Raw genomic sequence first — 22,151 nt, forward strand, 5'->3', positions numbered from 1 at the left:
AGAGTATCTTAAATGTCCTTAATATATCTGCCTCTACCACCATCCCTGGCAGTGCATTCCATGCACCCACCACTCGGTGTTAAAATAAACACCCCTGGAATCCCCCTTTCATGCAATCACTTTAAAGTTTTGCCCTCTTGGATTAGTTATTTCTGCCCTGGGAAAAAGTCTCTGGCAGTCCACCCTCTCCTTGCCTCTATCCACCATCTTGTACACCTCTATCACGTCTCCTCTCATCCTCCTTTGTTCCAAAGAGAAAAACCCTAGTTTGCCCAAGCCCTCACAAGACATGCTCTCTAATCCAGTCAACATCCCGGTAAATCTCCTCTGCACCCTCTCTGAGCTCCAACATCCTTCCTATAGTGGGATGACCAGAACTGAATAAAATACTGCCAAGTATGGTCTGAGCAGGGTTTTACAGAGATGCAGCATTACCTTGTGGCTTTTGAACTCAATCCCGAATAATGAAGGCCAACACACCATACGCCTTCTTAACAACCCCATCAACTTGATCGCCTATTCTTGCCCCAGAACTTTCTCTCCCTGTATTCTTCATTTGATCTGGGCACTGGGTCAATTTCTGAATCCTGCGGCGTTTGCAAAAATTCAACGTCAAAGAGATGGATACCGACTCTCTTGGTCTTTATCCCACAGGTTGGATTCGAGTGAGAATCAGGTGGACGAGACAATATTTGTTTTGGAATCTTACATTGCCACGACCCGGATCGAAAAGGAGGCTCCACCAAAACGGTGAGCTGGAGGGAACAAGAATCACCATGTCAGAGACCACCTCAACTTCACCACTTTGAGTCTGTGTTGGGGCAGAAGGCAGCCCAGTGGCTGGGACATTAGCCCAATCTACCAGCTTAATAAAAGGTCATTTCTTTTGGTGCGTTGGCCAGCCTTTCAATAATGTGCAGACAGTAATTTGTGCCAATAAACAGTTTTGGGCACAAGGACAGGGAAGTCTTCACTGAGCTGAAGTCTTTGAAGAGAGGCGCTGCCTCAGAATTTTGGATTCAAGACAACAGATGCTGGAGCAACTCAGCAGGTCAGAATATCCATGGAGGGAAATGGACTCTAATGTGTTACATTGAGCCTCTGGATTCCAGACATTTTCCTGCCATCTCACTACAACCTTTGATGCCTTTATAGTTAAGAACCTCTCAACCGCTGCTTTAAATATACCCAATGACATAGTCTCTACAGCTGTCTGTATCAATGAGCAATGAATTCCACAGATTCACTGCCCTCTACCTAAAGAAATTCGTCATCATTTCCGTTCTAAAGTGACATCCTTGTGCTCTCCCACTTTTCTCTTTCTGGCTTCTGTCCCCTTTTCTCAGCCCAAAAATGTCGACTGTTTATTCCCCTCCAAAGATGCTGCCAGACTTGCTGAGTTCCTCCAGAATTTTGTGTGTTGTAGGGATCCATGCCTTGAAAATGGTGCATTACAGTCTGTTCATTATAGAGCTGTCAGCGATGCAGGGCAACATTCACATCAAATCTTGAAATAACAGCAACACCTTTTTAGTGTTTGTGTCCTTTAATTACAATAACTGGGTTGATACATTGAGGTCTAGTGAACAGTTCTAAAATTAACAGCCCCTGCCCCATCTACACCAGCTGTCTCATGGGTGGCAAAGTAACCACCTCGGGGCATCACCCCACAGCTTTCACCCACGGGGCCTTTGACCTGTGGCATTTGGTGTCCCTCTGCTGCAGAAATATTCACTGAAAGCTATGCGGTTAAATGTACAAGCAGAGATACAGTACCTGCATGTGATAGGCACAATCAAGCTTTCAGCCTCATTTAGCTTAAAAGTGTGTCTTTGGAAATGTTGTCTTAAAATACTTTATAATATTTACAAAATGTCTTGGCCTGAAAATAGATCATTTGCTTTCTCTGTACAGAAAGTTTTATAAAAAGGGGGAAAAGATTAACATTGAAAATATATTCAAGTTGCTTTTAAAAACATGACAGCGCCTCCTTTTTTGGGTGGGGGGGAGAGTTGGGAATCTCTCCCTAAATTCCAGGGATTCTTCCTGATGTCATAGGGGGTCATTAATCAGGGTTAGGCCTTCCTTTCCAGTAGATAGGAATCTTCTGCTTCTGTGGGGGCTTGCAGCGTCAGTCCCTTCTGGTGTGAGTGAGCTGGATAGCAGCAAGCTTCGAGCTCTGTTCCCCGCTTTCTGTGCTGCAGGTAACTGACTTGCACTGATTCTAGACACAGACAGTTAATGTCTTCAGTTCAGTCACACTCCCCCGTGTTACCCTCCAGAGCAGACAAGGTCTGTGTTGGGTGGCTCTGCCTATCCCCCTCTCACTGTATAGGTACTGGGATCATGGCAAAAAGTAAGTCCTAAAGCATAGGTCCAGATCAATGGGATTTTTTTTTAACCTGGCAATGGGCTGATGCCTGGAATTTACTGATCTGGTGACAGAGTGAAACACTCCCCTGGTATATTGCTGCCTGGATCTGCGGACTCTGAACAAATCCCAGCATGTTCCTGTTCCCGTTTGGGTGTGCTTGCCCATCATCAGGCTTGCCACCTCAGTCCAGGGAGATGATGTCCAGTACATTGCTGGGGACTGCACCAGCAGCAGCGGTGTGACAAGGTGGGCGGCTCTCCCTGGGAAGGCTGCTGGAGGTGATGCTACCGGTCCGGCCGGTAGTCCCGTGCACGCTCCGGGTGGGGCCGATGACACTCTCCACGAACTGGGGCGAGGAGGTGAACGGGAAGAAGTGGCTGAATGAGGAACGCACAGGATCCAGGTTCTCAGAGGAGTTGCTGGAAATCGGCCGCTGGTTCTGTGGGCAGATCATTCAGATTTAGTTATTCATTGCAATTATAGTGAAATGCGTCGTTTGATGGTGTGCTGGGGGCAGCCCGCAAGTGCAAGTAGAGTAGCACAGTAGCATAGTGGTTATCGTAACGTACCAGTGACCTGCGTTCAATTCCACTGGTGCCTGTAAAGGGTTTGTACGTTCTCTCTGTGGGAGTCTTCTGGGTACTCTGATTCTCCCACAGTGCAAAAACAGATGGGTTGGGTTTAGTAAGTTGTGGGTACGTCGCGTTGGCACCGGAAGCATTGCGACACTTGCAGGCTGCCCAGCACAACCTTCGCTGATACGATTTGATGCAAATGACGCATTTCAATACGTTTCCATGTACATGTAACAGAAAGTTTATCATTATAAAACAAGACACTTTCCCAGCCACTCACACACACAAACTGGTCTCTAACCCCCCCCAACAGGTCTCCTCTGCACTTTTCTCAAAGTTCAAATTTATTATCTTATCAAAATACATTTACGTTACCATATAAAGATTCATTTTCTTGTGGGCATTCACAGTAGATACAAAGAAACATAGAATCAATGAAAATTGACAGGCGTTTACAAGATGGTGTAGAGGGAGATTTAACCAAACCTCAATATATGATACATAAATAAATATACCCAATGACTTGGTCTCCACAGATTCACTACCCTCAGGCTAAAGAAATCCCTCCTCATCTCTATTCTAAAGGGATGTCCTTATAATTCTGAGGCTGTGCCCTCCAGTCCTAGACTTCTCCACTATAAGAAACATCTTCTCCACATCTACTGTCTAAGCCTTTCAATAATCAATAGGTTTGAATGAGATTCCCCCATTCTTCTAAACTCTAGCCAAATGTTCTCATGTATTTCCATTCCACTTCATATAATAACCCCTTCATTCCCAGAATCATTCTTGTGATCCTCCTCTGGACCCTCTCCAATACCAGCACATCTCTCCTTAGATAAGGAGCCCCAAACTTACAGTACTCCAAACTGAATTAGAAACAGAAAACCTACAGCGCAATACAGGCCCTTCGGCCCACAATGCTATGCCAAACATGTACTTACTTTAGGAATTAGCCAGGGTTACCCATAGCCCTCTATTTTTCTAAACTCCATGTACCTATCCAGGAGTCTCTTAAAAGACCCCATTGTATCCGCCTCCACCACCATCATCGGCAGCCCATTCCACGCACTCACCACTCTGTGTAAAAAATCTTACCCCTGACATCTCTGTACCTACTTCAAGCACCTTAAAACTGTGTCCTCCCATGTTAACTATTTCGGCCCTGGGAAAAAGCCCCTGATTATCCACACAATCAATGCCTCTCATCATCTTATACACCTCTATCAGGTCACCTCTCATCTTCTGTCGCTCCACGGAGAAAAGGCCAAGTTCACTCAACCTATTCTCATAAGGCATGCTTCCCAATCCAGGCAACATACTTGTAAATCTCCTCTGCACCCTTTCTATAGTTTCCACATCCTTCCTGTAGTTAGGCGACCAGAATGGAGCACAGTACTCCAAGTGGGGTCTGACCAGGGTCCTATATAGCTACAACATTACCTCTCAGCTCCTAAATTCAATCCCACGGTGGATGAAGGCCAATGCTCCATATGCCTTCTTAACCACACAGTCAACTTGCACAGTAGCTTTGAGTGTCCTATGGACTTGGACCCCAAGATCCCTCTGATACTCCACACTGCCAAGAGTCTTACCATTAATACTATATTCTGCCATCATATTTGACCTACCAAAATGAACCACCTCACACTTATCTGGGTTGAACTCCATCTGCCACTTCAGTCCGGTTTTGCTTCCTATTGATGTCCTGCTGTAACCTCTGACAACCCTCCACACTATCCACAACACCTGCAACCTTTCTGTCATCAGCAAATGTACTAACCCATCCCTCCACTTCCTCATCAGCAAGGCATTTGATAAGGTACCCCATGCAGAATATGACCCGTCTACAACCACTCTTTGCCGTCTGTAGGCAAGCCAATTCTGGATCCATAAAACAAGGTCCCCTTGGATCCCATGCCTCCTTACTTTCTCAATAAGCCTTGCATGAGGTACCTTATCAAATGCCTTGCTGAAATCCATATACACTACATCTACGGCTCTACCTTCAATGTGTTTAGTCACATCCTCAAAAAATTCAATCAGGCTCATAAGGCATGACCTGCATTTGACAAAGCCATGCTGACTATTCCTAATCATATTATGCCTCTCCAAATGTTCATAAATCCTGCCTCTCAGGATCTTTTCTATCAAGTTACCAACCACTGAAGTAAGATTCACTGGTCTATAATTTCCTGGGCTATTTCTACTCCCTTTCTTGAATAATAGAACAATATCTGCAACCCTCCAATCCTCCAGAACCTCTCCCATCCCAATTGATGATGCAAAGATCATTGCCAGAGGCTCAGCAATCTCCTCCCTCGCCTCCTGGGGTACCTCTCATCTGGTCCTGGAGACTAATCCAACTTGATGCTTTCCAAAAGCTTCAGCACATCCTCCTTCTTAATGTCTATATGCTCAAGCTTTTCAATCCACTGTAAGTCATTCCTACAATTGCCAAGATCCTTTTCTGCAGTTAATACTGAAGCAAAGTATTTATCAAATACCTCTGCTATCTCCTCCGGTTCCATACACACTTTTCCACTGTCACACTTGATTGGTCCTATTCTCTCACGTCTTATCCTCTTGCTCTTTACATCCTTGTAGAATGCCTTGGGGTTTTCCTTAATCCTGTCCACCAAGGCCTTCTCATGGCCTCTTCTGGCTCTAATTTCTTTTTTAAACTCCTTTCTGCTAGGCTTATAATCTTCTAGATCTCTATCATTACCTAGTTTTTTTTTAACCTTTTGAAAGCTTTTCTTTTCTTCTTGACTAGATTTACAACAGACTTTGTACACCATGGTTCCTGAACCCTACCATCCTTTCCCTGTTTCATTGGAACTCCACACAAATATCCCCTGAACATTTGCTATATTTCTGCCATACATTTTCCTGAGAACATCTGTTCCCAATTTATGCTTCCAAGTTCCTGCCTGATAGCCTCATATTTCCCCTTACTCCAATTAAACGCTTTCCTAACTTGTCTGTTCCTATCCCTCTCCAATGCTATGGTAAAGAAGATAGAATTGTGATCACTATATCCAAATTGAATTGACTTTATTACTTACATCCTTTACATACACGAGGAGTAAAAATGTTTATGATACATCTCTAAATGTGCAATTTATAATAATTTGTAATAAATAGTATGTACAACAGGACAGTCAATATAACACAGAAATACAATTGTATCAGCGTGAATTAAGCAGTCTGATGGCCTAGTGGACGAAGCTGTCCTGGAGCCTGTTGATCCTGGCTTTTATCCTGCAGTTCTGTTTCCTGGATGGTAGCAGCTGGAACAGTTTGTGGTTGGGGTGATTCGGATCCCCAATGACCTTCAGGCCCTTTCTGACCCAATGCTTTATAAAGCCTCAGCATTATTTTTAAAAATTGGGTAGTCACTATAACCGTATCATTGCCTCAGAAAAGAGTTGCTTCAAGTCTGAGTTCTGTCCTCCCTTTCCCATTGATGCAAGTGGTTTGTACAAATCAGCTAGGCTCCCCTTCGCTGCTTCCGTCTACAATTCCCACAAGCCATCATAATCGAGGACCCTTCTGTTCTAACCATTCTCTCCTCACTCCCACCCCCCACCCACAGAACAGGCAGAAGATACAAAGTACACACAAAATGCTGGAGAACTCAGGAGGTCATCTCAGCATCAATGGAAATGAATAAACAGTTGATGTTTCAGGCCGAGACCCTTTATCAGGTCTCGAAAGGAGTTAGAAGATGCTAAAATAAGGTGGTGGGGGCAGGAAGGAGGACTAGCTAGAAGATGATGCGTGAAGCCACAGTGGGAGAGGCAAAGGGCTGGAGAGGGAGGAATCTGATAGGAGAGAGGAGTGGATCATGGTGAAAGGGAAGAAGGAGGCGCACCAGGCAGAGGTGATAGGCAGATAAAAAGAGGTAAGAGGCCACCAGAGTGGGGTACAGAAGAGAAGAGGAAGGGGAATTTTTCTTTACTGGAAGGAAAAATTGATGTTTATGCCATCATTAGGTTGGAGACTCCCTCGATGGAATATGAGGTGACAAGCCTGAGAGCACCAACCACTAGGCTCAAGCACAGCTTCAATCCCATTGTTATCAGACACTTTTGTCCATTCCTTCGTTTGATAAAGGTAAACTTTTGAACTCCCACTTGACCTCATCATGCTGGTGGCATCCGTCAGTCTCGTGAGGCCATGGATATGCGCCTGGAAGGTCTCCAGGGCGCAGGCCTGGGCGAGGTTGTATGGAAGACTGGCAGTTGCCCATTCAGCAAGTCTCCCCTCTCCATGACACCGATGTTGTCCAAGGGAAGGGCAAGGGCTGATACAGCTTGGCAGCAGTGTCGTCGCAGGAGTTGCCAGAACGAGGTTGAAGGCAATGTCGGACTGCCTTAGGGATTCCAGCTCCGGATTTGTCCTCAGGGTTTACTCCCGAAGCCTTTCCCATGAGTGGGTATGGCCGCAAGGCAGCGGAGGTTTGAAATCAGAGTTTTCCCTCTCTTAGATGGACTGTCTTCCCAGGCTGATGAGCTCCATCTACCCGACTCATCATGCACATTATATGTGACTGCAATTTCCCTTTCACACTACATTGGGGATTGTTTTTACTGACTCAGTGTACTTGGACTGAGCTGCTTGAATGGCATGCAAACAAGAGCTTTTCACGTGACAATAATCACAATTATTTAAGCAATGCCCATAAATTGGAACTAGCTGAGTCGGGCAGCATCTGCGGAGAGGATCAGACAGAGAAGGGGCATAAGTCAGAATAAGGTGGTGTAGGGAGGGGGAGTACAACAAGCTGGTAGGTGGTAGGTGGTAGGTGAGGCGGGGGGAGGAATAAATGAAAATGATGGAAGAAGGGCTGAAGGAATCTTACAGGAAAGGACAGTGGACCAAGGAAGTGTCAAGCAGCATACACACTCTGGCCTCTTTATTAGGTACACCTGCTCATTTATGCAAATATCTAATCATCCGATCCTGTGGCAGCAACTCAATGCATAAAAGCATGCAGACATGGTCAAGAGGTTCAGTTATTGTTCAGATAAGACATGAGAATGGGGAAGAAACATAATCTAAGTGACTTTGACCATGGAATGATTGTTGGTACCAGACAGGCTGGTTTGAGTATCTCAGAAACTGCTGATCTGCTGGGATTTTCACACATAAAGTCTCTATAGTTTACAGAGAATGAATGAAAGACAAAAAAAACATCAAGCCAGTGGCAGTTCTGTTGGTGAAAATGCCTTGTAATGAGAGAAGTCAGAGAATGGGCAGACTGGTTCAAGCTGACAGGCAGATGACAGTACCTCAGATAACCACACGATACAACAGTGGTGTGCAGAAGAGCATCTCGGAATGCAAAAAATATTGAATCTTGAAGCGCACAGGCTAGCACTCAGTGATCTCTTTATTAGGTACAGGAGGTAACTAAAAAGTGGCTTCTGAGTGTAAAATATGGAACAGGACAGCATAGTAGCCCTTCAGCCCACAATGTTATGCTGATCTTTTAACCTACTCTAATAGCAATCTACCCTTTCCCTCCCATGTACCCCTCCATTCATCACTCCTGATGAAGGATCTTAGCCAGTAACGTCAACTGCTTATTTCCCCTTCATAGATGCTGCCTTATCTGCTGAGTTACTCCAGGGTTTTGTATGTGTTGCTCAAGGTTTCAGCATCTACAGAATCTGTCAGTTATTAATAATATAATTTACTAATTTCTAACTACGTTAAATCAAATACAGAACTACTCTTCTCCTGGTTAGATCCCAACCGCATTAGGTGTGCAAGAAATGCACAGGGGGTGAACATGCAGAAACACACAGCCACATGTTTACATACCTGACCTTCTGCTTGGAGGAAGGAGAATAAATCCAAACCTGAGGGAAAAAATACAAAGGATCAGTTTGCACTCTATGGCATCACCCCTCACCGCAGGTGTAGGTGAGCAGGCAAGTTGGAAACACAAAGATGACACCCAGTTTGCAGGCAGAAACCCCAAAGGGGTAGAGCCAATGACAAAGCAATAAAACGTGGGGTAAATTCATCTGGAATCAGGAGTGGAGCTCACAGGAGCCTGGAAGGCCACAGACGTCTGGATGTAATTGCCAGTGGCAAGCCTCAGCCACGCTGCTTGGAGAGAATTGTATTGTGCTTTACAGTGCCAGTTGTAAGATATGGGTTCAATTCCCACAGCTGTCTGTAAGAAGTGTGTATGTTCTTCCTGTCACTGCATTGTTTCCTCCGGGTGCTCCAGTTTCCTCCCACATCGCAGACGTACTAATTAGGGTAAATTATGGGCATGCTATGTTAACACCACTGGTTTCAACCAGAGGCGGAAGTTAAAGAAGTCAATGTTCATGCCATCAGGTTGGAGGCTACCCAGACGGAATATAAGGTGTTGTTCCTCCAAACTTACGCCAACGCCCCACCTCCCCCTCGTACCCCATCTGTTATTTATTTATATACACACATTCTTTTTCTCTCTCTCCTTTTTCTCTCTCTATCCCCCTCACTATACCCCTTGCCCATCCTCTGGGTTTTCCCACCCTCCCCCTTTCTCCCTAGGTCTCCTGTCCCATGATCATCTCATATCCCTTTTGCCAAGCACCTGACCAGCTCTTGGCTCCATCCCTCCCCCTCCTGTCTTCTCCTATCATTTCGGATCTCCCCTTCCCCCTCCCATTTTCAAATCCTTTACTAGCTCTTCTTTCAGTTTGTCCTGACAAAGGGTCTCGGCCCAAAACATCCACTGTACCTCTTCCTAGAGATGCTGCCTGGCCTGCTGCATTCACCAGTAATTAACGTACTTACCTGTACATCTTTAGACTGTAAAAGGGAACTGGAGCACCCGGAGCAAATTCATGCAGTCATGGGGAGAATGTACAAACTCCTTCCAGACAGCAGCAGGAACTGGACCCAGGTCACTGGCTGTGTAAAGTGCCCCACTAACCGTGCCAATATTCCTATCAATTCTCACCCCCAGATTCTATTGCAAGAACCAATACCTAACAAGATATGGATTTAGGTTTAAACAGAAAGATTATAAAAATTAGTTTTGATTGTCACATGTACATCAAAACATACAAAGAAATGCATCATTTGCGTCAATACCAACACAATTTGAGGCTGTGCTGGGGGCAATCCGCAAGTGTTGCCATGCTTCCGGCAGCAACAGAGCACGCCCATAATTTACTAACACAGAAAACCTACAGCACAACACCTGCCCTTCAGCCCACAGTGCTGAGCCGAACATATACTTACATAGAAAGTACCTAGGTTTACCCATAGCCCTCTATTTTTCTGAGCTTCATATACCTGTCCAGGAGTCTCTTAAAAAACCTTATCGTATCCACCTCCACCACCATGCCGGCAGCCCATTCCATGCACTCACCACTCTCTGTGTGAAAAAACTTACCCCTGATTTAACTCCTCTGTACCTACTTCAAAGCACCTTACACTTGTGCCTTCTCGTGTTAGCTATTTCAGCCCAGACAAAAAGCCTCTGACTAACCACACGATCAATACCTCTCATCATCTTATACACCCTTTCAGGTCACCTCTCATCCTACACTGCTCCAAGCAGAAAAAGGCTAAGTTCACTCAACCTATTCTCATAAGGCATGCTCCCTAATCCAGGCAACATCCTTGTAAATCTCCTCTGCACCTTTTCTATAGTTTCCACATCCTTCCTGTAGTGAGGAGACCAGAACTGAGCACAGTACTCCATGTGGGATCTGACCAGGGTCCTATAAAGCTGTAACATTACTTCTCGGCTCTCACAGTACTCCCATGGTTGATGAAGGCCAATGCACCGTATGCCTTCTTAACCACAAAGTCAACCTGCGCAGCAGCTGAGTGTCACTGGATAACTCGCCTGGGCACGGTGGTCGAAGAGCCTGTCTCTGATCTATACGGCTCCTGATAAAGAAGAACCCCCACCCCCAAACCCAGAGAAAAATATTCCAGGACATTGAAGGCAAGAAGCCCCAACGGGAGAGGGAAAGGGGAAGGGCAATCGATCTAAGTGGTGGTGGGGGGGGTGGAGGGGAGATAACTCAAAGGATTCAAAGGTGGAAAGGCAGCATTATGAAGAATAAATATTACCTTGGAAGTCTGGAGGCAATGGTGGCATCTGGTAGGAGAGGTGATATTCGGGGATGGAGAGCGAGGACAGGTAATCTGTAGACATGGTAGTTGAGACAGGAGCCTGAAGCACTGGATGCACCTGGTGAACGTTCAGGAACCTGCGGGTATTTACAATGAAAATAAACTACACATTCATCCATCTACCTACAACTGTGCAGTGAGCTAATGTCAAGAGATTACGACTGGTGTCCTGTGGAGAACAGAGCCAGGACCTTTTCCCAAGGTTCAGGAACAATTACCCTTCAATCATCAGACCCCTGAACCAGAGTGGATAACTTCACTCACAACACTGACCCATTCCACAACCTACAGACTATACAACTCATGCTCTCAGTATTATTTATTTGTATTATTACTTTTTTGTGTATTTGCAGTTTGTCTTCTTTTGCACATTGATTATCAGTCTTTGTGTGTAGTTTTTCATTGATTCAGTTGTATTTCTTTGTTCTGCTGTGTATGCCTGCAAGAAAATGATCCCTAGGGCTGTATATGGTGACATATATGTACTCTGATAACAAATTTAGTTTAAACTTTGAAGGGATTAAGGCCTTTGAAGGGCTAAATGGCCTAATTCTGCTCCCATGTCCTTTTAGTTTATACTTATTTAGACACAGAGCGTTGGAACAGGCCCTACTGTCCCAACAAGCTACGGTGCCCAGCCACCCACCGATTTAACACTAGCCTAATCACAGGACAATTTATAATGACCAATTAGCCAACCAATCCATACATCTTTGGACTGTTGGAGAAAACCCACAGTCACGGGGAGAACGTACAAATTCTTAAAAGGCGACACCAGAACTGAACACCAACGCCCCAGGCTATAATACTGTCATGCTACCGTGGCATCCCAATGTCCTATGGTCTAAATGGCTGCATTGAGGACTGACAGAGCAGGTTACCTCTGGTCACACTGTGTTGCCACTCATCTCTGAGTGCATGTGTGAGAGAGAATGTGCATGTCAGTAAGTGCACACAGCATGCATCCATCAACAAACATGAGTGTGCACGGGTGACTGCATGCAAATCTGCACATCTCTTACCCACTTCTAAGAATGACACACACAAAATGCTGAAGGAATTCACAGGTCCAGCAGTATCTATGGAGAGAATAGAGTTGACATTTCCGGAGAGACCTTTCATCAGGACCCAAATGTCTATTCTTTACTCCTCTCCATAGATGCTGCCTAACCTGCTGCGTTCCTCTAGCATTTTGTGTGTGTTACTCTGGACTTCCAGCAACTTCAGAATTCAGATTCAAAGAATTACAGAAATTTCAGCAATGGAAACATTGAGCCTAAGCTGAGGCCACTGTAATCCTGTGAATAAAAACCTATTCCCCTAAGAACGATTCAAAGATTCCAGCACCTAGTCTCATGTCCCTGAGAACTATATTTGTTAGACTAATAAAGGCACCATAAAGCAGGCAGTGAGCAGTTGATGACACTGCCTGCCCCTCTCTGGGGTTACATCCATGCCCGAATATCCATGGTGAAGGAGCACACAGTATTAACAACTGCCAGGAATGGTGGGTCCCTCAGGGGCTCGAGAGTGTTGTGGGCAGTGTTAACCATATGTTAATTTGAAACTGTACGCAGTGTCTTTTATGAAGTCCTGTACATTATATAATAGTGTTCTGCGATAATTTGAATAAACTTCTGTAAAAGAAGCTGAGAGAGTGTGAACACAAACTCACTGCTTGTTGACGGAGGCTAGGTGGTTGGGGGTCATTACACGGCAGTGTCTTTTCACTGGAGGCTCCTCTTCATCGGATGAGCTGTCTAACGTTAGGTCAATCACCTCAGCATTGGAACTGCGCTGAGAGCAGTATTTTCCCTGGGAGAAAGGCTCCTTCAACACGGTGTTTGCTGCAACAGAAGAACACACTGTCCTTGTTAGCCGGTTACTCACTATCCACAGATTCACAGACTGGCGAGGTCAGGTGTGTAATACCAGAAGAGCTGGCATCCAGCAAATACTGTTTGATGTGATATTTCAAGGTTCCACTAGCAAGTATTGACATTTCAAGGTTCCACTCCTATGAACTGCTCGTGGCTCGGGTGATTCCAGACCATGGCCACAAACAGAGTTCCCACCCAGAGGAAGAGTCCTGCAGCATTTGGCAAATCCATCTTTCCCAACTCCTAGACACTTGCTGGTCGTATGTGCCGTACATGAATCAGATGCTTATAACCTGAGGAGGACCTATAGTCAGCACATGGGTTGGGATTGGGAACACCTGGAGCAAGGAATATCGGAAGGTTTGTAGCCAGGGTGGGCTCCAGGGTGTACAGCCAGAAGTGGAATCTGGGCCCTGAGCAACAGGAGGGGTTTGGAGGCCTGTTTGCGTGTGAGAGTAGGGGAAAAGGGCTTGTTGTTGTTGTTGCTGCTTGTGCATTCTGCTGAACACCGTGGGCATGCTATGTTAGCATCGGAATGTTGGGCAGCAATTAAAGGTGCCCCCAGCACATCCTTGAGTTGTGTTGGCTGTCACGCAAATGACATCTTTCACTATATGTTCTGATGTACTTGTAATAATATATATATGAATGTTAATGTGGGTACACTTGGCCCCAATGTCGAGTGTGTTAGTGTGGTTCAGCACGCTCTTACATTCATGGAGGGGGGTCACTACCGTGTCTATTTATTTAACAATACAGCGCAGAGTAGGCCCTCTCGGCCTCCTGAGCAAACTCCGACAAACCCGATTAACCCTAACCTCCAGGACAATTTCCAATGACCAATTAACATACCGTGGGAGGAAACCCGAGCACCCAGAGAAAACCCACGTATTCCACGGGGAGGACGTACAAAGACTCCTTACAGAACAGCACCAGAATTGAACTCTGGAATGCACTGAGCTGTAATAGCATCACACGGACCGTGGTGACTTAATTTTCAGCCTTAAGCCATTGCCAGTGGTATAGTATCTTCTGTTAGCGCCAGGAATTCCTTACCCCTGTCCATGACGAGTAACAGAATATAGAACAGTACAACACAGTACAGACCCTTCAGCCCACAATGCTGGGTCAATCTTTTTAACCTACTCTAAGATCAATCTAACCGTTCCTTCCACACATAGCCCTCCATGTTTCTTTCATCCACATGCCTATCCAACAGTCTCTGAAATGTCCCCAGTGTTTCTGCCCCTACCACCAGACCCAGCAGCACATTCCATGCACCCAGCACTCTGTGTGAAAACCTACCTCTAACATAGCCCCCTACACTTAAGTTATTCTCCTCATATTAGCCATTCCACCCTGGGGAGAGAAAGAAGTCTCTGACTCTCCAATATCTATGGCTGTTATCATCTCATGCACCTTTATCAATTCGCCTCTCATCCTTCTCTCTGTTGAATTAGAATGTAGTATTATTTTTCTTGCATTTAACTTTCCTATGCTCACTTGAATTTTTATGTAATTACCTTTTCAAGTAATTGTAGCAAAGCTATTTCTGTATTTTTCTAGAAGCTTCCTAGTTTCTCTGAAGCAGGTGTCATGCCACTTGAATATGGCTAGATTATTAGTTAATCAGTTCCTTAAGGTCATATCTGTGGGAGGGGGATAGTGTGGACAAGCTCCCGTTACCAATTAAATGCTCCCAATGGCGTGCATCTCAGATAGCCTCTGACAACCAAGTCCAGTTCCTGACCTTCATGTGTGGCTTAGCTACTAAGCCTGGCTGATCCATTTCTACTGACAGGAGAAGGGGCAAAGATGGGTTACTGGCACCTTAAAAGCAGTCGCTTCAGGCAGATAGGGTTTGTCAGCTGTGATTTGCAGCTCATCTAGCAGAAGGAAAACTCTGATCTCAAACTTCTGCTTGCCTTGTAGTTATACCTACTCATTGGGAAGATTTCAGGAATAAACCCCAGGGAACAATCTGGATCTGGAATCTGTAAGTCAGTCCTACATTGAAATCAATGCTGACTGGCAACTCCTGCAACGTCACTGGTAACAAACTATATTGGTCTTTGCCGTTCCTTTGGATTCATCAGCTGCATGGAGAGGGGGAGCCTGTTACATGGGCAACAACTGGCTCTCCATTTTACATTGCCCTGGCTTGCATATCAAGTACACAGCTGGGATGCAACACCTATGGTCAACCACTGGAATGTTATCATTCTAGTTAGAGCTTGTTTTTGTACAAGAGAATTACGGCTTCTTTGTTCTCACTCTTCCTTCTTTTATTTGTTCTCTGCTCTTATAACACTTAATAAAAAAGCCAAAAGGAACATGTTTTATGCCTCATTCTTGACTTCTACACCTCTGGATCACAAAAACAGCAGCCTCCAACAGCTCTGAAAAGTCCTAGCTCATTCTTCTCATAAGACATGCTCTCCAAGGCATGCAGCATCCTGGTAAATCTCCTGCACACCCTCTCTAAAACTTCCATGTCCTTTCTATAATGAGACGACCAGAACTGAACACAATACTCCAAGTGTGGTCTAACCAGGGTTTTATAGAGCTGCAACATTATCTCGTGACTCTTGAACTCAATCCCCTGACTAAGGAAGACAAACACACCACAGACCCTCTTAACCACCCTAACAACTTGAACAGTGTCATTACCAGAGGGACCTGCTTTCCCACATAATCCACAACTGCTGCCTTCTAAGTACTACCATGAAGGAGGAGTTGGAAGGAGAATTTTAGAAAACACACACCAGTCCTGATTGAGAGGTCAGCAATGGAAAGGACAAACAATTTCAAGTTTCTGGGTATCAACATCTCTGAGGATCTACCCTGTGCTCAACATACCGACTCAACTACAAAGACGGCACGACACCAGCTATATTTCAGTAGGGAGTTTGTGGAGATTTTGAGTCAGCAAATTTCTACAGATATACTGTGGAGAGCTTTCTAATTGGATGCATCATCGTCTGGCATAGGAATGCCAAGGCACAAGATCAGAAAAGGCTGTGCAGGGTTGCAAACTCAGCCTGCTCCATCACAGGCACCAACCTCACTCCCTCCCCACCATCGAGGCAATTTTCAAATGGCAGTGCCTCAAGGAGGTGGCATCCATTATTATGAACCCTCGCCATCTGGGACATTCAATCTTCTCATTATTACCATCAAGGAGGAGCTAGAAGACACACACTCAACATTTTAGAAACAGTCTCTTCCCCTGCACTATCAGATTTTTGAATGAACCCATGAAACAGAAACATAGAAGATAGGTGCAGGAGTAGGCTATTCGGCCCTTCGAGCCTGCACCGCCATTCAGTATGATCATGGCTAATCATGAACTCTTCCTTAATATTTGCTCTCAGTTTGCATTATATATTTATCTTCCTTCTGGTAATTTAGTTTATTTTTATGTGTTACATGATACAAACGTGTTGGCACAAAACAACCTGTCAGTGATTGAGGTAGTAAAGTACATTGTGGAGCTGTCACCCTCCTTACCCTCAGGGCTGCTGTATGACGTCCACAAAGGCTCCTGCTTGACTTTCCTCGGCTGCATTGGGCTCCAGGAGCCGTTCTCTTTGAACAGGATCTCATCGCAATGCGTGCACAGGTTGAGAATCTCCATGAAGAGTCTAGGGACAAAGAGAGGATGCTCAAACACTGGGAAAATTGGGAAGAAAGGTTGGGAGGGGGGAGGGGGTTGCAGGAAGCAGGGAGCGCAGGATGCTAAACTCATCACACGTAGCAAGCACAGACTCCTTGTAATAGCAAGACCATTAGACATAAATTAGGCTATTCAGTCCATTGAATCTGCTCTGGCATTCCATCATGGCTGACATTATCCTCTCAACCCCATTCTCCTGCCTTCTCCCCATAATCCTTGATGCCCTTACTAACCAAGAACCTATCAACCTCTGCTTTAATTATACCCAATTACTTAGCCTTCTCAGCCACCACTGGCAATGAATTCCAGACTTACCACCTTCAGTCAAAAGGAATTCCTCCTCATCCCTGTTCTAAAGGAATGTACTTATATTCGAAGGATCACTCTCTCCCAGAAACAGACAGGCAGACAGAGATTCTGTCATGGTCTGGTAGGGCAATTCAGATGTGCAGGAATGTAAAAAGCTGCTGAGTAGTGGACTCAGCCCAATACATCATGGACACATCCCTCTCCACCATCGGTAGTATCTACAGTAGTTGCCTCCTCGAGAAGACAACATCTATTGTTAAAGATCCCTGCCATCTGGGCTATGCCATCTTCTTGCAAATACCAATGGGCAGGAGGTCTAGAAACCACACTACCCGATTCAGGAACAGCTACTTCCTTTCAAACATTCAGTTCCTGAAGCAAACTGCCCAACCAAATTCAGTATGGTTTAGCAACTCTTTGCACTAAAATAGACCTTGTTTTTGTTGCGTAAAATTGGGTATAATGTATGCTTGATTCATGTTTTATTTGTGAATGTTGCTTATGTGATGCCATGTGCCTGTGATGCTGCTGCAAGTAAGGTTTTCATTGCACCTATGCATATGTGGATATGTGCTCATGACAATAAACTCCACTGACTTTTCGCATACCCGTCAATAATCAGACTTTCATAAGGTGCTTTCTTGTCACAGACAGGGCAAACCCAGGTGGCCTTCTTCTCGTTCATCTGCAGGTAGAGCGCTGCGTCGAAGCACTGCAGGTGCGTACAGGTCAGTGCTCGGCACGGCACGTGAAGCCTTGTCTTTCCCAGCTGCAGGAACAGACAAAACCGTTAGTCTGAATCCTTTGAGTGTTGAGAGAACATAGGTAAATATGCGTTCTCCCAATCAGCACTGAGCGAGGGGGGATAAAGCAAGCAGTAGCGACATGCAGAGGGGCTCCACACCCCCAACTCGGTCTATACTTGGTACACTGTCAGTCCTCTGGAGCCCCAACTCAGCACTAGGAGCGCGATTTCAGAATGGGGAAACCGAAGGGAAACCAAGTTCAATGGCAAAGCACTCCAAGGAGCAGCATGCCCAACCCTTTTGTGTGAAGAACCATCTGTAAACTGCCTCCAGTTTAATTGAAATACTGAAGCATTATCAACTAATTCTCACCCACCTTACAAGACGTGCATGATCTTATAAAGGATCTCCAGCAGGAAAATACATGGGCCAGCGCAAGCGAATAATGATCGTTAGGACGTCCCATCCCTGGATCATGACATCAACTCCTTGATATCCCTACTTTCCACCAAGGAAAACTTACAGTAAACTATTAATCTACCAACCAGCACCCCTCTGGAATACCAGCAACACCCTATGGAATGAGCACACCTGCAAAGAACACTGCTGCAAGAAAGCAGCATCAAAGACCCCATCATTCAGGCCATGCCCTCTTCTTACTATCATAGGGTAAGAGCCTTAAGACAGTACGTATGTGGATAACTTCACACACCACAACTCTGAACTCTTTACCCCTCATGTTCTCAGTATTATTTTTTATTTGCACAATTTGTCTTCTTTTGCATATTGGTTGTTTGTCCGTCATTTAGCATTTTAAAATTTATTGTATTGCTTTATTTTCCTGTAAATGCCTGCAAGAAAATGAATCTAAAGGTAGTATACGATAACATACAGTATATTATACATCATTTGATAACAATTTTTTTTATTTGATTGTGGAAGCCACGGGGATGAGGTACAAATTCCTGACAGTACCAGAGGAGAGGATGAGCCATGAGGCGTCAGTGTTAGCTGTTGCACCACTGTCGACTCACCAATCATGGTCAGAAACAACTGTCAGAACATTTAACTCAATAGCTACCAAACACACAAGTTACACAAGGATACAGTTCAAATATTTTTTCAGATAATCTTTAATTAAGCATAGAAATATCACTACTTGGTTAATAAGTCAGTGATTAAGGCAGCACTGAAGGATGGTTAAGAAAGCCTACAGTGTGTTGGCCTTCATTAGTCAGAGGATTGAGCTCACAAGCTGCAAGGTAATGTTGCAACTCTATAAGAACCTCGGTCAGACCACATTTGGAACACACTGTTCAGTTCTGGTTGCCTCATTATAGGAAGTATGTAGAAGCTTTAGAGGGTGCACAGGAAATTTACCAGGATGGTGCCTGGACTAGCAGACATCCCACCTCTCCCGGGAGTCTCCCACATATTAATAGTGGCTCCCTGATGCCTGCAAATTATACAATATCCCGGAAATCAATTTTTTTAAGAGCGAGCAAGACAGCAGGAAAGAGTGTGAGAGAGTGAGCAAGAGAGAACGAGAGAGAGAGAAAGAGAGAGAGAGAGAAAGAAAGAGAGAGAGAAAGAGAGAGAACAAGAACGCGCACGCCCATGGCAGAGTGTTCCCAAAAAAAAAGACAATATAAAACATACGTCACCCCAGACTACCCTGAAGTGTACCCCCAACTAATAGGGGTCAAAATAATGACAGTGTTGCTCGCTGCACTGTTTGCAACAGTGACTTTTCTATTGCCCATGGTGGGTTAAGACTGTAAAAGACATGTTGAGGTGAGCTTAACAGGTGTCATTCGTTCACTAGCATACCTAACGTTATTTAAACTAGCTGGCTAGCTGCTCAGGAGCTACTCTATTGCAGACATCCCACCTCTCCCGGAAGTTCCGGGAGTCTCCCGCAAATTGATGGTGCTACCTCCCTGAAATGAGTTTTTGCAGGGTGGGATGTCTGGATTAGGGAGTGTGTTTTACAAGGATAGGATAGGTTGAGTGACCTCAGGCTTTACTCTTTAAGTGAAGAAGGATAAGAGGTGCCTTGATAGGTACAAGATGATGAGGCATAGATCAGGTGGACAACAATAACTTTCTCCCCAGGACAGAAATGGCAAATATAAAGGGAGCATAAATTTAAGACAATTGGAGTAAGGTAGAGAGGAGATCAGAGGTAAGTTTTAAAAAAAAATCTATTTATTTGCACAGAGAGTGATGGGTGTGAGGAACACACTACTGTGGTGGTGGTCATAGTAGAGGCAGATTTAAGGAGATTTAAGAGACTCTTAGATGGGCACATGGATGAAAGAAAAATGGAGGGCCTTGTGGCAGAGAAGGGTTAGGTTGATCTTAAGAGCAGGTTAAAAGGTCGGCATAACATCTGGGCCAAAGGAGCAGTACTGCTCTCTGTTCTATTTGTCCAGACGCTACAATTTTGGTCAGAAGTGATCAGCCTCAGATATAATGACCGGTCGAGCAAAGTCAAAGAGATGAATGCCTGCCCTTGCTGCAGCTTGTGTGTTGAACCTCGACACAGCCATATTGCAGTCAGTTTAGTCCCACTGGTTTAAAGGTGAAACCATCTTGATGAGACACTGTGTCAAGAATGCAACATCCATCATTAAAAATCCCTGCCATTTAGGCCATACCATCTTCTTGCAGCTCTCATCAGGCAGGAGTGCAACACCAGCAGGTTCAAGAACAGCTACCTCCTTTCAACTGTTTAGTTCTTTAGCCTACCCTAACCACTACTTCCCTATTTTTGCTATTTGCACTTATATACACACACACACACACACACACACACACACACACACAGTGCCCATAAGTATTCAACCCCTCCCCCCCTTAATATAACACACAAAATCTTCATTGGTGCAGCCAACTGGTCTTAGAAGTCACATAATTAGTTAAATCGAGATCTGTTTTGGAGACCTGGGTGCAGTCAAAGTATTTCAATTGATTGTAGTAAAAAATACACCTGTATCTGGAAGGTCCAACTGTCGGTGAGTCAGTATTCTGGCAAAACTACACCATGATGACAAAAGAACAGTCCAAGCAACTCCATGAAAAGGTTATTGAAAAGCACAAGTCAGGAGATGGATACTAGAAAATTTCCAAGTCACTGAATATCCCTTGGAGTACAGTTAAGTCAATTATCAAGAAATGGGAAGAATATGGCACAGCTGTAAATCTGCCTACAGCAGGCTGTCCTTAAAAACTGAGTGACCGTGCAAGAAGGGGACTTAGTGAAGGAGGCCACCAATAGACCAATGACAACTCTGGGGGTGTTACAAGCTTCAGTGGTTGAGATGGGAGAGACTGCACACACAACAACTGTTGCCCAGGTGCTTCACCAATCGCAGCTTTAAAGGGGAGAGGCAAAGAAATAGCCACTGTGGGAAAAAACAGATGAAATCTTCGCTCGAGTTTGCCAGAGGCACGTGGGAGACTCTGAAGCCAACTGGAAGAAGGTTCTATAGTCTAATGAAACCAAAATTGAGCTTTCTGGCCATCAGACTAAATGTTATGTCCCACGCAAGCCAAACACCGCGCATCATCATCAAAAACACACCAGCCCTACTGTGAAGCATGGTGGTGGCTGCATCATGCTGTGGGGATGCTTCACTGCACCAGGCCCTGGAAGGCTTGTGAAGTTAGAGGCTAAAATGAATGTGGCAAAATACAGGGAAATCCTGGAGGAAAACCTGATGCAGCCTGCAAGAGAACTGCGACTTGGGAGATGATTTGTTTTCCAGCACAGTAATGACCCTAAGCATAAAGCCAAAGCTACACGGGAATGGTTTAAAAACAACAAAGTTAATGTCCTGTTGTGGCCAAGTCAGAGCTTAGACCTCAATCCAATAGAGAATTTGTGGCAGTTCACTCACAATCCCCATGCAATCTGACAGAGCTTGAGCAGTTTTGTAAAGAATGTGGAAAAACGGCATTGTCCAGATGTGCAAAGCTGATAGAGATCTATCCACACAGACTCAAGGCTGTAATTGCTACCAAAGGTGCATCCACTAAATACTGAGTTGAAGGGGGTGAATACTTATGCAATTATTTTGTGTTTTATATTTGCAATTAATTTACATCATTTTGTAGAGATCGGTTTCCACTTTGACACAAAAGAGTCTTTTTTGTTGATCAGTGTCAAAAAAGCCAAATTAAATCCAATGTGATGTTGTAAAACAATAAAACATGAAAACTTCCAAGGTGGTGGCGGGGGGGGTGGGGGGAGGTGAATACTTTTTATAAGCACTATATATACATACACACATATACATACATATATTATATACACACAGATATACACTATATATTTCTCATTGTAATATAGGCTTTTTGTGTATTGCAAAGTACTGCTGCCGTAAAACACTAAATTTCACAACACGTCAGTGATTCTACCCTCAGTAT

General features: G+C 44.7%; 2 protein-coding genes across 5 annotated transcripts in view; one reads left to right on the top strand and one right to left on the bottom strand.

The window, feature by feature from the left end:
* The window catches only part of polr3c (polymerase (RNA) III (DNA directed) polypeptide C), a 27,625-nt gene extending 25,660 nt beyond the window's left edge, over nt 1-1,965 (top strand). For all 3 annotated transcript variants that reach the window (XM_072282925.1, XM_072282942.1, XM_072282933.1), the window contains exon 15: nt 655-1,965. In XM_072282925.1, the coding sequence (XP_072139026.1) occupies nt 655-754 (100 nt within the window). In that variant the 3' untranslated portion in view covers nt 755-1,965. The remainder of the gene's footprint in view (nt 1-654) is intronic.
* The window catches only part of LOC140212195 (E3 SUMO-protein ligase PIAS3-like), a 42,297-nt gene continuing 21,673 nt past the window's right edge, over nt 1,528-22,151 (bottom strand). Inside the window, exons 9-15 of one of the 2 annotated variants that reach the window (XM_072282883.1) lie at nt 17,583-17,743; nt 16,500-16,633; nt 12,785-12,956; nt 11,047-11,186; nt 8,782-8,819; nt 2,944-3,129; nt 1,528-2,813 (exon numbers count right to left, since the gene is read on the bottom strand). In XM_072282883.1, the coding sequence (XP_072138984.1) occupies nt 2,556-2,813; nt 2,944-3,129; nt 8,782-8,819; nt 11,047-11,186; nt 12,785-12,956; nt 16,500-16,633; nt 17,583-17,743 (1,089 nt within the window). In that variant the 3' untranslated portion in view covers nt 1,528-2,555. The remainder of the gene's footprint in view (nt 2,814-2,943; nt 3,130-8,781; nt 8,820-11,046; nt 11,187-12,784; nt 12,957-16,499; nt 16,634-17,582; nt 17,744-22,151) is intronic. The other variant, XM_072282892.1, reaches the window with a different exon arrangement.

This window comes from Mobula birostris, chromosome 2, assembly GCF_030028105.1.
Source record: "Mobula birostris isolate sMobBir1 chromosome 2, sMobBir1.hap1, whole genome shotgun sequence".
Lineage (NCBI taxonomy): Eukaryota > Metazoa > Chordata > Chondrichthyes > Myliobatiformes > Myliobatidae > Mobula > Mobula birostris.